Source organism: Ochotona curzoniae, unplaced genomic scaffold, assembly GCF_017591425.1.
Source record: "Ochotona curzoniae isolate NIBS_2020 unplaced genomic scaffold, NIBS_Ocur_1.0 scaffold_4683, whole genome shotgun sequence".
NCBI classification, from domain to species: Eukaryota; Metazoa; Chordata; class Mammalia; order Lagomorpha; family Ochotonidae; genus Ochotona; species Ochotona curzoniae.
In genome coordinates this window covers 8,986,779-9,000,704 of record NW_024467121.1, presented here as the reverse complement: position 1 = coordinate 9,000,704, position 13,926 = coordinate 8,986,779, and the positions used below count along the sequence as shown (strand labels likewise).

The 13,926-nt window shown below is 39.9% G+C and overlaps 1 protein-coding gene across 1 annotated transcript in view; it reads left to right on the top strand.

Annotated features, from left to right (window-relative positions):
- The first annotated feature begins 490 nt into the window (after positions 1 to 490).
- Positions 491 to 13,926, top strand: part of ADARB2 (adenosine deaminase RNA specific B2 (inactive)) — a 183,289-nt gene continuing 169,853 nt past the window's right edge. The window contains exon 1 of the mRNA XM_040968291.1: positions 491 to 497. Coding sequence (XP_040824225.1) covers positions 491 to 497 — 7 coding nt within the window. The remainder of the gene's footprint in view (positions 498 to 13,926) is intronic.

The window sequence follows — 13,926 nt, the reverse complement described above, 5'->3', positions numbered from 1 at the left end:
TCTGAACAACAGGGGAGGAAGTGATAAGAGCACCACCTGGAAGAGAAGCAGCACCAGAGGGCAGGAGAGAGTAGCAGGGACCAATTAAACAATTCGATTCCTTCACTTCCTTTCAGCAATTGAAATTTTGGATGTCTTGAGCAACATGCATTTCTCTTAAAAATATTTCTGAGCATCTGTTCCATATCATAAAGTGTCTGGACACTGCAAATACAGCAGCAATAACCAAGTAGTCTGCCCCAACGAAGTCTGCATTCCAGTGAGGAGAGATGGACGTATAGCATGCAAGTGCAATATATGTGTAGTAATGAGGATGATGGCAAAGGCTGTGGAGGAAAAAAAAAAAGCAAGAACAGGAAACTCTGGGTTGTAATCTTAGTTCCTACAGCATGTAAAGTGCCTGATTCACTGTTCAATAAGCAAATGCTAGAATGAATGAATGAGTTAAAATACTCTTGCCTCTTGGAGATAGACTTAAAGAAGTATAGGCATGGCAGGTAAGGCAGCAGAGGGCTGGAGAAAGCAACAAGCGACAACTGCACACCCTGTAGGGCTGTATGTGCATCCCTCAGGGTGCATCCAGCTCCGGTGGGTCATCACATATACAGGAACTACAGGGCAGCTGGGATCTTACAGTCCCGTACTAGGTAGCCTTACGAAGAATCATTCTTCAATGCTTACTTGACCTAAGGCAGGGCAATGTGATTAAACAGGCCAGTTAGGTAAGTCAAAATAATAAATGCTAATTTCATATGTTAGTGCAGAGCTCAATTTTAAAGGAAAATGATTAAATACACTTGAAAAAAAATCATCTGCTAACATGTTGACCTGTTTTCTGAACAATTATGTCGGTGAGTATTGTTCTATCTGCAGTTATTGTAGTATGTGATCTATGCAAGCAATATGAAATTAGCCAAATATGTTACAGAGCTGAAGAAGAATATGAACTTAGCACTGACAATCAGACCAACGACATTGAAGAACACCATGACCTACCAGGAGGTTTTATAGTATAACAGTTACAGTTTTAAAATGAGCCCAATTCAATATGTTAAATACAAATAATATTAGAAAAATTAATAAAAGCAGTGCTAGATCCAACTGAGATACTAGTGTCAAAAATATCTACAGAAAGCGTATTAAGTTGAAGAGTGAATGGTTGTATCCTTCGAAACGCAAAGGAACTTCAGAATGTTTGTGGAGATTCACATCGTCTTTCCATTTCATTTTCTATGAACTTTTTAAAGTAGCTTCATGCATTGAGACCAGTCAGACTTAGGCGTATAAAACTGATCACTACCCAGAGTGCTGAGTGCATGTTAGATTCCATATGTCATACTGTATTCCCCAGGCTAATTTTAATTAATCTGCACAACAACTTTACAATTCAGAAGAGAACAGTGAGGATGGTGATAGTGATGGGCAGTTTATAGATTTAGGGATCTTAGGAAAATGGAACAGGATCTTACAGTTTACACACAGATTGGAACCCAGAATCACTTAAACATGCCAGTAAAGCCTGCATATTCAGGCCCATCGAAAGCCTCAGAAGTTAAACACGTAAGAGAGATGCCTAAGTTCACTGATGGAAGATTTTTCTCTGTCTCTCCTCTCTATAGATCTGACTTTCCAATAAAAATAAGGAAATCTTTAAAAAATTTCAAGCCCAGGAGCCACACTCCAATGAGGAAACTTAACTTGCATTCAATAGAAAAAGATCCAATTAACATTCAAGAAAGGTTGAAAACAGTACTTCTGTGGGTTGCCATCTAAGACAGGAAGTAGCATGCTCTGAAAATTTACAAGGAAAACTGTTATATTTCTCATGATATCTGTGCCTCATTCATTCTAGGCCTTGGAGTACCTTTGCAGGCTTACAAGATAAAGATGTAGATCATAAGAATTTCTAGCTGCGAGCTGATTAACTTGAGCAGAATTCCTGACCAAAATCACAGTCTAGTCATCACTTACAGACTTGCAGAACCAAGTGAGCAATGAATAATCTTGATCTCAACTCCCCAATCCCTTACAATTTAATTTATTATTGGAGTCCTCAACCACCTGCTATCTCTGGCCAAGAGCTCCTTAAGCTCTAGCAAATGATTCTTCAAAGGAAATAGCAACTTACAGTGGCAGATACGGTGTTTTAATCCACTTCAGTTGCTGTAACAAAATACCCAAGATATGCTATTTTATAAAGGATAAAGATGCATTTAGCTCACAAGTCTGGAAACTGCGGCATCCAAGAGTGTGGTATTGGCACCTGTTCTGCCAGATTAGGATCTTTTATTGCAATTGGTTTTATTTGCCTGAAAGACAGAGTTACAGAGAGAAAGACAGAGGGAGAGAGAGCGTATGAGAAAGACAAAGAGATATGCCATCTGCTGATTCACTGTCAGAGGGCCACAGTGACCAGGGATAGGTAAGGACGAAGCCAAAAGACGCAGAACTCCTGTTTGAGTTGCCAGGTCTCAGGTACTTGGGCCATCTTCTGTGCTTTCCCCAGTCACGTTAATTGGGAGTTTATTCAGCAGTGAAGCAGGTAGGATTCAAATCAGCATTCTTGTGGGATGTTGGCCTTACAGATACAACCTGTAGCACTGAAACACTGACTCCAAGTGAGGATTATCTTGTTGCATCAGAGCAAAGCTGAGGGAATGACATGGCAAAAAAGAACAAGCATGCCAGAGATATCATTTTTGTAAGCCACTCTGTTGAGAACCCATCTATCCATTAACCCATGAGTGAACTGATTCATTCATGAAAACACAGCTCTTGGGACCTAAAACCTCCTGAAAATCTCACCTCCCAAATGCCAGTAGCATATGACTTTGAGAATTAAGTTTCCAACATGCAGAACTGGGAGGAGACGCAAGGAAGACCTATTCACACCACAGTATTTGGACACAATGAAGCTAGCAGGGCTAAAGTTGTTCTTTCTGGCTCATATGTTTTTCAGCTCACATTAACCTTGTTCCAGATCTAAACAAGAACCAAGAAACCAGAGCACAAAGTAGAACATCCTGGGCTGGGGGATTTCCTGTAGCACACATACAATTAGAATAAGCCACAGTTTCTGTGGACATGAGTGTCATAAATATGTGGTTGTGTATGTGTTTCAGTGTGTGAAGATTGGTGCGTACATGGAAACCCAGCTAAATAAAACAAAAATTTGTCTTTTTGCTAATTTGAGAGGACATTGCAGCTATGTTAAAAACGTTCATAGCAGTCTATGTAATTCAAGAAGGTGGCTGCTATAATCAACAGATCAGCAGTCAGCCACGCTCTTCTCAGGCTGTAGATTCAAGTGTTTGAAGGAAGTGTCACTCTGGAGACCCTCCACTTTGTCAGTCGCAATGGAAAGAAAATCATCTACGGGAGCTGCTTCCTGAGTCCCAACGATCTCATTCTCGTTGCAGCTAGGTTCTGGCAGCTCTCCTCACCATATCTTCTCTCATTGCCAAGGACCTATGCTGTTCCACGTAGACAAGGCAGTGCACAGTCACATCCAGTGGGGAGGGTCCCTAAAACAAACCCAAACCCCAAAGTATGACCTTTGTCCCAGCAATGCAGTGAGAGAACTTGCAGCATCATTCAATCCCTCAAACTTCACTGAGAATGCTGAGCTAAAATGCCAAAGATGATGTCACACAATTTCTATTTGTGGCCGTTCTCAAACAGAGCTTAAAACGAGGAGGGCATTTAGAACTTTGCAAAGCTACAGAATGTCTTGGCAGATGTTCAGAAGGCTGAGTCTCCCATGGTGCAGGGTAAACACACGCTTTTAGATGTTCTCCCAATTGAGAGAGACTTCCTTCCAAAAATTCACCTTCCCTTGTCAATCATGTGTCAGACCATCTGTATCTGTGCCCACCACTCATGTCTGGAAGAGCACATAGAATATTCTGGTGTGTACTTGGCTTGTGTTTAGGATTTTTCCATATTTCCAAAAGTGAACCAAGATTTGGTGCAATGTGACATTGACATCAAGCCCAGAAATTCTGCATAGATGGGTTTTGGGATGGCTCACAGCATTGCCATCACTTTATGATCAAAACCAACATGGGATGTTCCCAGAGTTAATAGGAATGCTTTAGGATGAGTGTACCCGGGAGGAGAACAAAATAGTTTAGAAATTAAACTAAGAGAAAGGGACAACAGCCTTAAAACAGCTGTAAATTCTACCACACAATTCACTGATAGCCACAAAGCCATTTGTATTACAGGTCATAGTTTTACCTGCACAACTACAAGTTGCTCTTATCACTACCAGAGGCTTACAACAACTTTCACACAAGGCTCACTAGCTCTGAATTTGGGAAATTTTCTTCTTCTTTTTTTTAAAGATTTATTTATTTTTTTATTGGAAAGGCAGATATACAGAGGGGAGGACAGACAAAGAGTAAGATCTTCCATCCGATGGTTCACTCCCCCAAGTGACTGCAATGGCTGGAGCTGAATCAATCTGAAGCCAGGAGGTTTTCCAGGTCTCCCAGGTGGGTGCAGGGTCCCAAGGCTTTGGACCATCCTTCAACTGCTTTCCCAGGTTGTAGGCAGGGAGCTGGATGGGAAGCAGGGATGCCAGGATTAGAACCAGCTACCATATGGGATCCCCGTGAGTGCAAGGTGAGAACTTTAACCACTACACTATCATGCCAGGCCCGAATTTGGAAAAATTAGGAAGTAATTTACTTGCTTATTTCCTAATTTCCCGTGAGTCACTGAAAGAAAAATCCTCAGCGCCTGCACAACAAGGCAGACAGGGAAAGTACTGGGGAAGCCCAGGACTGTGAGGACAGCATGCTCAAAGGTGAAGGTGCCAAGACAAAATCAATTGGCATGAGGAGCCTCACTCGTAAAACGAGTGCCTCTGGTCCACTGAGTTTCCATCCCTTGGAGGATAAACCTGAAGCCATGACTGGATGGTTGCCTTTGCTGTTGCAGCTTGCTTTTCATTTAGTTGTGCTGTGCGTCATGCTCTCTTTCTTATCCCTTAATAAATCTCAAGCACACTCCATAGCTTTCTCCTCATCTTTAGTTTATGAAACTCAATCCAATCCCAATTGAAATTTACACTCTCACACCTGATTGTAAGCCCTTCCAAGAAGGAAAGAAAGTTCTTTGTTTACTTGGCCAAGGTCTCAGTAACTCTGCCTGATGATAATTAACATATCACTCATATCCCCTTCTTCATAAGTGTCCGAATGTTTGAAGAAGTGTGTGTGTGTTGCTCTATCTGTTGCAGTATCTCCATATTTCTTCCCTCCCCTTCTACATTCCTACTGCTCTTCATTCATAAACCACAAGATTGATGGTTGCTCTTCTCTATCTGGCTCTCCAAGACCCAATTCAGTTGAAAATCCTGTATTACCACCTTAAGGTTCCATTTCAGTTGTGATAGGGAACTACCCACATAGAGTTACTCAGTTTTGCAAACTTAATTGTGAGTCTGCACACAACTCAGTTCTCACACAGGTTCCTCCTACTCAGAGTCCTCCTCTCTCTTTAATACGGACAGGGCCATGTCTAGCTCATGATCAAATAAGGCATGATAGATCTCCTGCATTCACAGATTATCCGTGCTTCACACACAGTAAACATTATCACTCACGTCTCAGCCGACCCAGTCACTTCCTGATGCCTCACCTGATATTCCCGATTGCCCTGAAGAAGTGGTCACTCTGCCATGATCCTTAGGAGTTTGAAATGGTGGATTTAGAGGAGACACTATTTGAAGTCCATCAGTATTTGTGGAGTAAGTAAACATATTAACTTGCTGAGACACCATAACAAAGTATCACAAGCTGAGGAGCTTTAAACAACAGCAGTTTCTTTCCCCACAGTTCTGGAGGGCAAAATCTTCTGAGTCTATGTCCTTGGCTGTAGACAGATAGCCATCTTCTCCTTGTATGTGGCTATGGTCTTCCTTGTGTCTTAACTTCTCTCTCTCTCTCTCTCTCTCTCTCTCTCTCTCTCTCTCTCTCTCCCTCCCTTTCTATATATGCAGTATATATATAGAGAGTATATATATAGTACATATATAGAGAGTATTATATGTAGTGTATATATGTAGTATATATGTATATATATAGAGAGAAAGAGAGAGTAAAGAGTATATATATATATATATATACTATATATGTACATACAAATACAAGCAGGCCTATTTATTAGGGCCAGCTCTACTGACCTCACTTTATCTTCATCACCCTTGTAAAGGCTGCCTCTCCAAATACGATCACCTTCCTAGGGATTAGAGGTTAGGTCTTGTGCAGGAATGTGAGGAGACAACACAATTTTTGCCCTAACAACAGAAGAGTAACTGATTATTCAGGCAGTCCTCCTGGGTACACAAAAGTTAAAAGTTGCCATGAATAACATACGATGGAAGCCTAAAATGGATATTTTAAAATGCGAATTCTTGGGAATCTGCAAGATATATTCTTCACCTTTACTCCCAAATGTTTTTCCTTCTCCTGCCTGCAAGGAGGTTAATTATTGTTTTCACTTCCCAGGGTAGTTCACTTGTTTTGGGTTCTAACAGGAGCAGCATCCGCTTTAAGACGTACATGTATTTGATTAGAATATACAGTTATGGAAAAAAGTGGGTCAAGCTTCAGGGAGGCCATCTGCCAGAATGTGTTTGGGTAAAAAGAACACATAAGAAGGGAACTTACAAAAGGCTGAAAAAAGGCTGAAATATTGTAGCCTGAAGGCACCGACCGAGTTTTGTGGAACCCAACCGTCCGCTGCCTTTTGGGGTTATATAATCGTTCAAGATAGCTGCATTAGATGTGGAAATCCATGTGGCCTCCCCAAGGGGAAGACTAAAGGAAGAAACCCCACTTTCCATTGTTGAAACAAGGACAGAACAAAAGTACTCAACTTACATATTTTTTAATTTAGAAAAAAAAACATACTATGAAATAGTCTTTTAGGAGGCAGTGTATTAGACTAAATTCTTAGACATTTTAGCAATGATCTTTTTTTAACATTTCCAGCAAACATACTTCACATGAAGGAGTAGTTCAAATTATCAATGCTCTCATGCACTAAAAGTCTGGATATGTTTCATCTTGCTTGGTAAAAATTGTTTATAAATAAAATAGTGTTTCCAAATCACCCTTGTGGGTAAACTGAGTCAGCAGGAGTTGTGCAGGCATGTGCAGTTCATAATTTGGCCCTGAACTTGGAGCTTTCTAGAACCTTACAGCGTTCCTCATCCACGCATTCTTCCACTAATTTATTCACATGCAGTTATCTTGATGTAAGACTGAGGATGGCTCCAATGGGCTTCATCTCTAACATGGACTTTCTTGTTGCAGCGTCTAAGCCTGCTTAAGACTTTTGAACTTCCGTGTCCTTTAGACATAAACTAAATGCTGGACCATTTATTCTTTCCTAGCAGACACCTTCCCTGGTAATCTATCATATTCAACCTTCTTCTTCATGAATTAAATATGTTGTTTCATCCTCCATTCTCATTTTTCTTCATTCATTTAATTTATTAATCGTTTAAGGATTTATTTATTTATGTGGAAAGCAGAGTTACAGAGTGAGGGATGACGAGAGATGACAAGAGAGAGAGAGAGAAAGAGGGAACTCTTCCTCCTGCTGGTTAACTCCCAAAATGATTGCCATGGACAGGGCTAGCACAGACTGAGACCAGGAATACCACCTAGTTCTCATACATGTGTAGCAGGAGCCCTAGCACTTGGGCCATTTTCGGTGCTTTCTTAAGCACATTAACAGGGAGCTACATTGGAAGTCACGCAAGCTGGGGCTTGAACCAGTGCTCAAGCGAGATGAGGTTATTTCAGGCAGAAGCAAGGGCTGCCCCCACCCTTTTTCAGTTAAGCAGTGCTTTGAGACTATACTGGTGCCGCCTGTTTCCTTTTTTGGCCATTGATGCTTGTTTTCTAATTCTTTTCAATAGTTTAAATATAATTTATATTACATCCAATGGCAAATTCATACACACACATAACTTTATCTAAATATAGAATATTTTCCTCATTGTAAAACCCAGATTGCTTCTTCCCAGCCAATCTCCAGCCAGTCCTTTGAGGCACTCACTTTCTGATTTCTTTAGCTATAAGGTAATATTCTTGTTCAGAAACCTCATATAACAGAAAACATGTAGGGTATTCTCTTTTATGCTTAGTTATTTTTCCTTAACATAATGTTGAGATTCACACATATTATAATGTATGTTAATACTTCTATCATTTATTTTATTTTATTTTACTGAATAGTATTCCACCATATAAATGCACTTCAATTCTTTTTTTAAAGATTTGTTTATTTTTTATTGAAAAGTCAGATTTACACAGAGAAGGAGAGAAAGAAAGATATTCCATCCACTGGCTCACACCCCATGTGGCCGCAAGGGCCAGAGCTGAGCTGATCCAAAGCCAGGAACCAGGAGCTTCTTCTGGGTTGGGTCTCCCATGCCAGTGCATGGTCCCAAGGCTTTGGGCCATCCTCTGCTGCTTTCCCAGGGCACAAACAGGGAGCTGCATGGGAAGTGGAACAGCCAGAACACGAAATGGTATACATATGGGATCCTGGTACACACAAAGCGAGGATTTACCCACTGAGCCATCATACCAAATCCATACCACAATAATTTATTTGTCCTCCTAATGGATATTTGGTGAAGGGACGCAAGGGTGGAGAGGCAGATATTTGCAGTTTTCAACTAGTGAATTCAGTTTTTTGTTTTTCTTGTACAAATCTTTTGGTGACTATGTATTTCACTTATCTCGAGTAAGTATGTTCCAGCAGAACTGCTAAATCATTAGCTAGATGCGCAGTCATTTCTCAGTATCCAAAGGGGATAATAAGATCCAAAGGGATTGATTTTCAAACCTCGTCCAACCCACAAACATTACACTAAGTTGTCATATCCCCCTCTGCGTTTTAATAGTGTTTTAGTGATATTTAAATATTTATTCTATCATTCTCATCATGGCTGCCCTGTATGAAAGGCATCTCCTTTCTCTATTTAGAAATTGTTTTTCTCTTTCCTTTTTCAGAATTTATAATGTATTGCATTCTTTTCTTTAAATTTTCTCTGCTTAAGACTGATTGACCCAGTTGAATCTATGATTCCTAACTCGTAACTTTGTAAAATTTTATGCAAATTCATGTATTTCATATATTTTTCCCTTCCTCATTCCTACGCTCCTCCTTCCTTTCTTATTTTTCTTCTAAATTTTTGCAATAACTTTCAATTTACTTTCTAATAACATGTAGTAAGTAGGAAAACCATTCTTTCTCAACTTTATACACAAGAATTGTAAGCAATAATCAAATTTACTCACATACATTATAATTTTTGTACTTTGTGTATTAGTTATAACAATTCAAGTAAGACATGATATTTGTCTTTGGGGGACTGGCTTATTTCACTAAAAATTATGGTTCACAGTTGGACCCATTTTGTTGTGAGAGACAGAATTTCATTCTTTTTATGGCTCAGTAGTATCTAGTAGTGTATATATAACACGATTTCTTTATCCAGTAATCAGTTGATGGCTGCATTAATGATTGTGAGTTGAGCTGCCATAAACGTGAGAGTACCCATAATTCTTTCATATGCTCCCATTTTCTTCTGGTAAATTCCTAGGCTGGGTCATATGGTAAATCTAGTTTCAGATGTCTGAAGAATCTTCATACTGTCTTTCATAGTGGTTAAACTAGTTTCAATCATCCTTAATGTTTCCTTTGTTACTTGAAATTCAATTATGCATCTACTAAACTATCTGACATTGTGCTACAGATCACTGAGTCTCTGCCCTTTTTTCACTAGTTTTGCTTCTCCATGTGTCCCAGTTTGTGCAATTTCCACTAATCTGCCTTTAATTTCTCATCTAAAATGACCTGTGTTAAATTTTATCACCAGTGCTAAATTTTAATGAATTTTTTCCTTTCAAATATTGTATTTTCAGTTGAGGATTTTTGTACTTTTTCATATTTTAGTTTCAATTTCCATATAAATTCCCCAGCTATTCACTCTTTATGCCCACATTTTCTTTGAAATTCTCAAAAATATTTTTCACATCTGCTGAAAGGCCTGGTGGGCTAGCTCCAACATCACTGCATATTGTTATTTTGACTACACATTTTTCCATGACTATACAAGATATTTTTCGATTTGCTCTTATGACTATATTATTATTATTATTATTATTATTATTATTATTATTATTACCATTACTTCAGTAATAGTATTTAATGGGCATTGAGGATCCTGTGGTGATGAGAATCTTTTTCTTATGCTGTTGAGTTTTCTTCTGGTAGGCAGATAAATTTGCTGTCAGTCTTTCCAAGCTTGCTTTAAATCTTTGCCATGGCAATGTTTAAAATTGTCCTCAGTCTGGGATTAGGCTTTCTTACATTGTGAGATGTGACCTTTGTAGGATCCCAGCTGAATTTCAGCTTTTCTGGGAGATATCTTCATTCTACCTGGTCAGAATGTGTACCTTTCAGTGTCATGCGACTGTCTGGATTTTCACTCACTTCACATGTTCCCAGCACTTGCTCTCTGCCAGACCTTACAGAGGCTCCCTAACTTGTGTGCACCCCAATCTTAACCAAGACATCAGAGGAAGCCTCAGAGATCTCTGGAGCCCAGTCCTGTGTGAAGCTTCTTTCTCCTTCAAAATGTTGGAGGACTCAGCAGCATAAACCTGAATTTTTTCTTTCTCAACATATCCAGAATGCTGAACTTGGGGTCTACCTTTCTGTTATTCAAGAGCTTCCAGGAGGTAGAAAGTTTTGAGAAACTGAAGGACAGAGGGGTCACCTTGTATGCTTCCTTTTTCTCAGAGGTAACAGCCATCTCCTGCTCTTTATCCAACCTCTGATAAGAGCTGCTTCATGTGTTTTGTGCATCAGTACTGTTTACAATGAAACAGCTAGTCAAGTTCATCATTCCTGAACCCTACTCACTGCTCGTTAGCCTTCTTGCTAACTCTGAACGTGAGGTACAGGTTTGAGCCCACTAACGCATTCATATGCTCTTTGTTCACTTTGCAGATTACAATACAGTTATAATTTATTTTACAATTTCTCCTCATCTAAATATTCCATTAAGAAAATCAGATAAAATTTCTTCTCACTATTGAAACAGCATGGCCTATGCATTTGGGGTTAGGTAGAAAATTACTGGTAGCTCTGATAACTTGTGTTTATGAGTACATCGGAGGAGATTACTTACAGATGAAACTCACATAATTATTAAATATTAACTAGACTGTTAATGTGAATTCTCTTTTCCCCGTAAACCATAAATTATTCCTGGGGTGGAAGCTTGCTGTAGAGTTAAGATCTCACTTGGAATATGCATAGTCCATGTGAGAGGGCCGGGGCTTGGCTCCCAATTCCAACTTCCTCCTGTTACACATGATGAGAGGCAAGAGGTGATGGCTGAAATATTTGGATCCCTGTCACCTACGTGAAAGACACAGACTGAGCTTGAAGTTCTCAGCTTCAGCCTAGTCCACAGCCCTGGATATTGCAATCATTTGGAGAATGAGCCAGTGGAAGGAAGATCTCTGTCTTTCTGTCTCTGAAATTAAACTTTGAAACTTTTAAAATAAATTATTTTACTGCACCATTCTTTTCCCTTTATCCTGTCATCCTAGAAACAAGGAAGACAGTGTTCTTCTGCGTTTAAATACATGTTGAATAAAACATAACGAAGCTTAAGTTAACAACGGTAAGGTAAGCAAGAACAATCCAAGAAGCTTTGGGGTACTTCCACAAGCATTCTCTACTCTAGGGGAAAGAAAGAGAAATAGGGAAGTCCTCAAACAATCTTAGCTCTAAGGGGGGAAAGCCACAGCCTGGGCAAACAGAATACGCTCACAGGCTTATAGAATTTTCTGGTGTGCCATTCAGCTCTTCAATGTCTTAGCATCTTCATTTAGAATAAGTATATCAAAAAAATAGACTTGTGCCTTTACTCTTTGTTCAGTGTAACTAATAACCCACTAACCAAGAATTCTTGATATGCATAATTAGTGTGATTTAGTAAAGAAATAGATTAATGTTTAATACTTCAATCATAGACTCTTAACACTTAATAATTTATATCAAGCATTCAAGGGAGATAACTTCCGCATGGTACAGAATATAGAACCTATATACAGATTACAAAGTTGTTGATACGTATTTTTCAGGGAACATAATTCATAGCTCTCATCACACTCAAAGCTAATCCTCACCTCAAAGTCTTGATCAGTAGCAATAAATAAACTATTAACAGAGCATTTTAATTTGCAAACAAGACAATGAGGAAATCTTAAAATCCACACAGCTTATTCCAGTAATGTATTTTTCCATCTTATGAGAGGGTAGTGGATTTCCCAAATGGTTGAAATACCAGATAAAGTAATAATCATTTTAGAAACAGTTTTGTAAATACCATCTGTACCATGTGATCTCATGTGGTTCCAGGAAGGGGCTTCTATACCCTGAAAATGCTTCCCCACATACTCCAAAATTACATAAAGTCATTTCAACAAGGATCAATGCCATTTCTTCTACAACAAATAATGCAGTTTAGAATGTAAATGTGTTGGAAAATTTTATGTAATGCATCTGAAAGGGCATGCCGCAATATGACTAACAGTGATTGAAAGTTCCTGAAAATAACGTCTGATTCCAACACCAGGGTCAGTCGAAGTCTGTTGCATGGATATCAGGTCCTTTTGTAATGGGTTCCCTTAAGAAAATCTGGACCTACGCTGGGCAGGTAATGATATGAATAGCTGAAGTACAAGGAGTTCCCAGCCACGTCCTTCCAAACTTTCCCTAGAGAAATACTTGCCACATAGGCAGCCTCCTTCCTGGAGGTGGGGGGACTGAGGAGCAGTCAGCAGAGTGACGAGACGATGATTTGGTTTCTCCAGCAATCAATAAGCATCCTGAGTTTAATAAAGGTGTGGTCCCCATTTCTTTACCATCAAAAACCCATATGAAATCAGATTTTCAAATGATGACTATGAAAAATACAAAAAAAAAAAAGTAGAATTAGTTGAAAATTGGAACATACTACCACTTGAATATAGATGCCAAACTGAAAAGTGGGATTCAAGGAAACTGAAGAAAGACCCTAACATCGAATAATATTGGCTACAGTTTTAGGACAGGGATGGGGTAGCTAGACAGAAAGGCACCCGCCAGTATGTGTGTGGACTGGATAGTAGGGTTGGTTGGGTTGAACTAGGTTTCAATGCCCATTGACATGTATGAGAGCTGAATGGGATGTGGGAGAGACTGAAGAAGCCTGCGGTACGTATTGGCATGCATGGGAAACAGGGTAGGAGGTAGGTCTGGTGGGGGTTATGGCAAGTTGCCCCAACTAGGCTGCAGCTCCCACTGGTTTGCTTGAGGGCCGAGTATGAAGTGGACATGATCGGGCTGGACTACAACACCTATCGGTTCCCGTAGAAGACAAGGCTGGAAACAGAACTGACCCAGCAACTGAAATGACTAGCATGTGCACAAGCTGATTGGGGAGACAGACTGTGCCAGACCTTGTACTGGCAAGCACACACAAGAATCAGGTCTGGGATCACCTCAGATGAAGTTTCTTTGGAGATCCCTCCAACTGAACTGCTGATCTCAGAACCTCAACCATGAAGGGACTATGTCAGCCAGTAGATTCTGAAAAGATTTCATCGCAATTGGAACAGGAGCTGGCAGCAATTCAGAACTGTTGAACTATCAAAACTGCTTGAGCAGGACCCTTGGAGTGTGCCTCGCATCAGGGACCTGGGATTGGAATGAGACCGGGTGGAGCTTTTCCCTTTGTTTCTCTCCTGACCCCAGATATGGGGGGGGGGGGGGGGAAATGATGATATTTGTGTGAAAACAATGGTATTACCCACTTTCCTGTAGCCCTTGACCATTTTT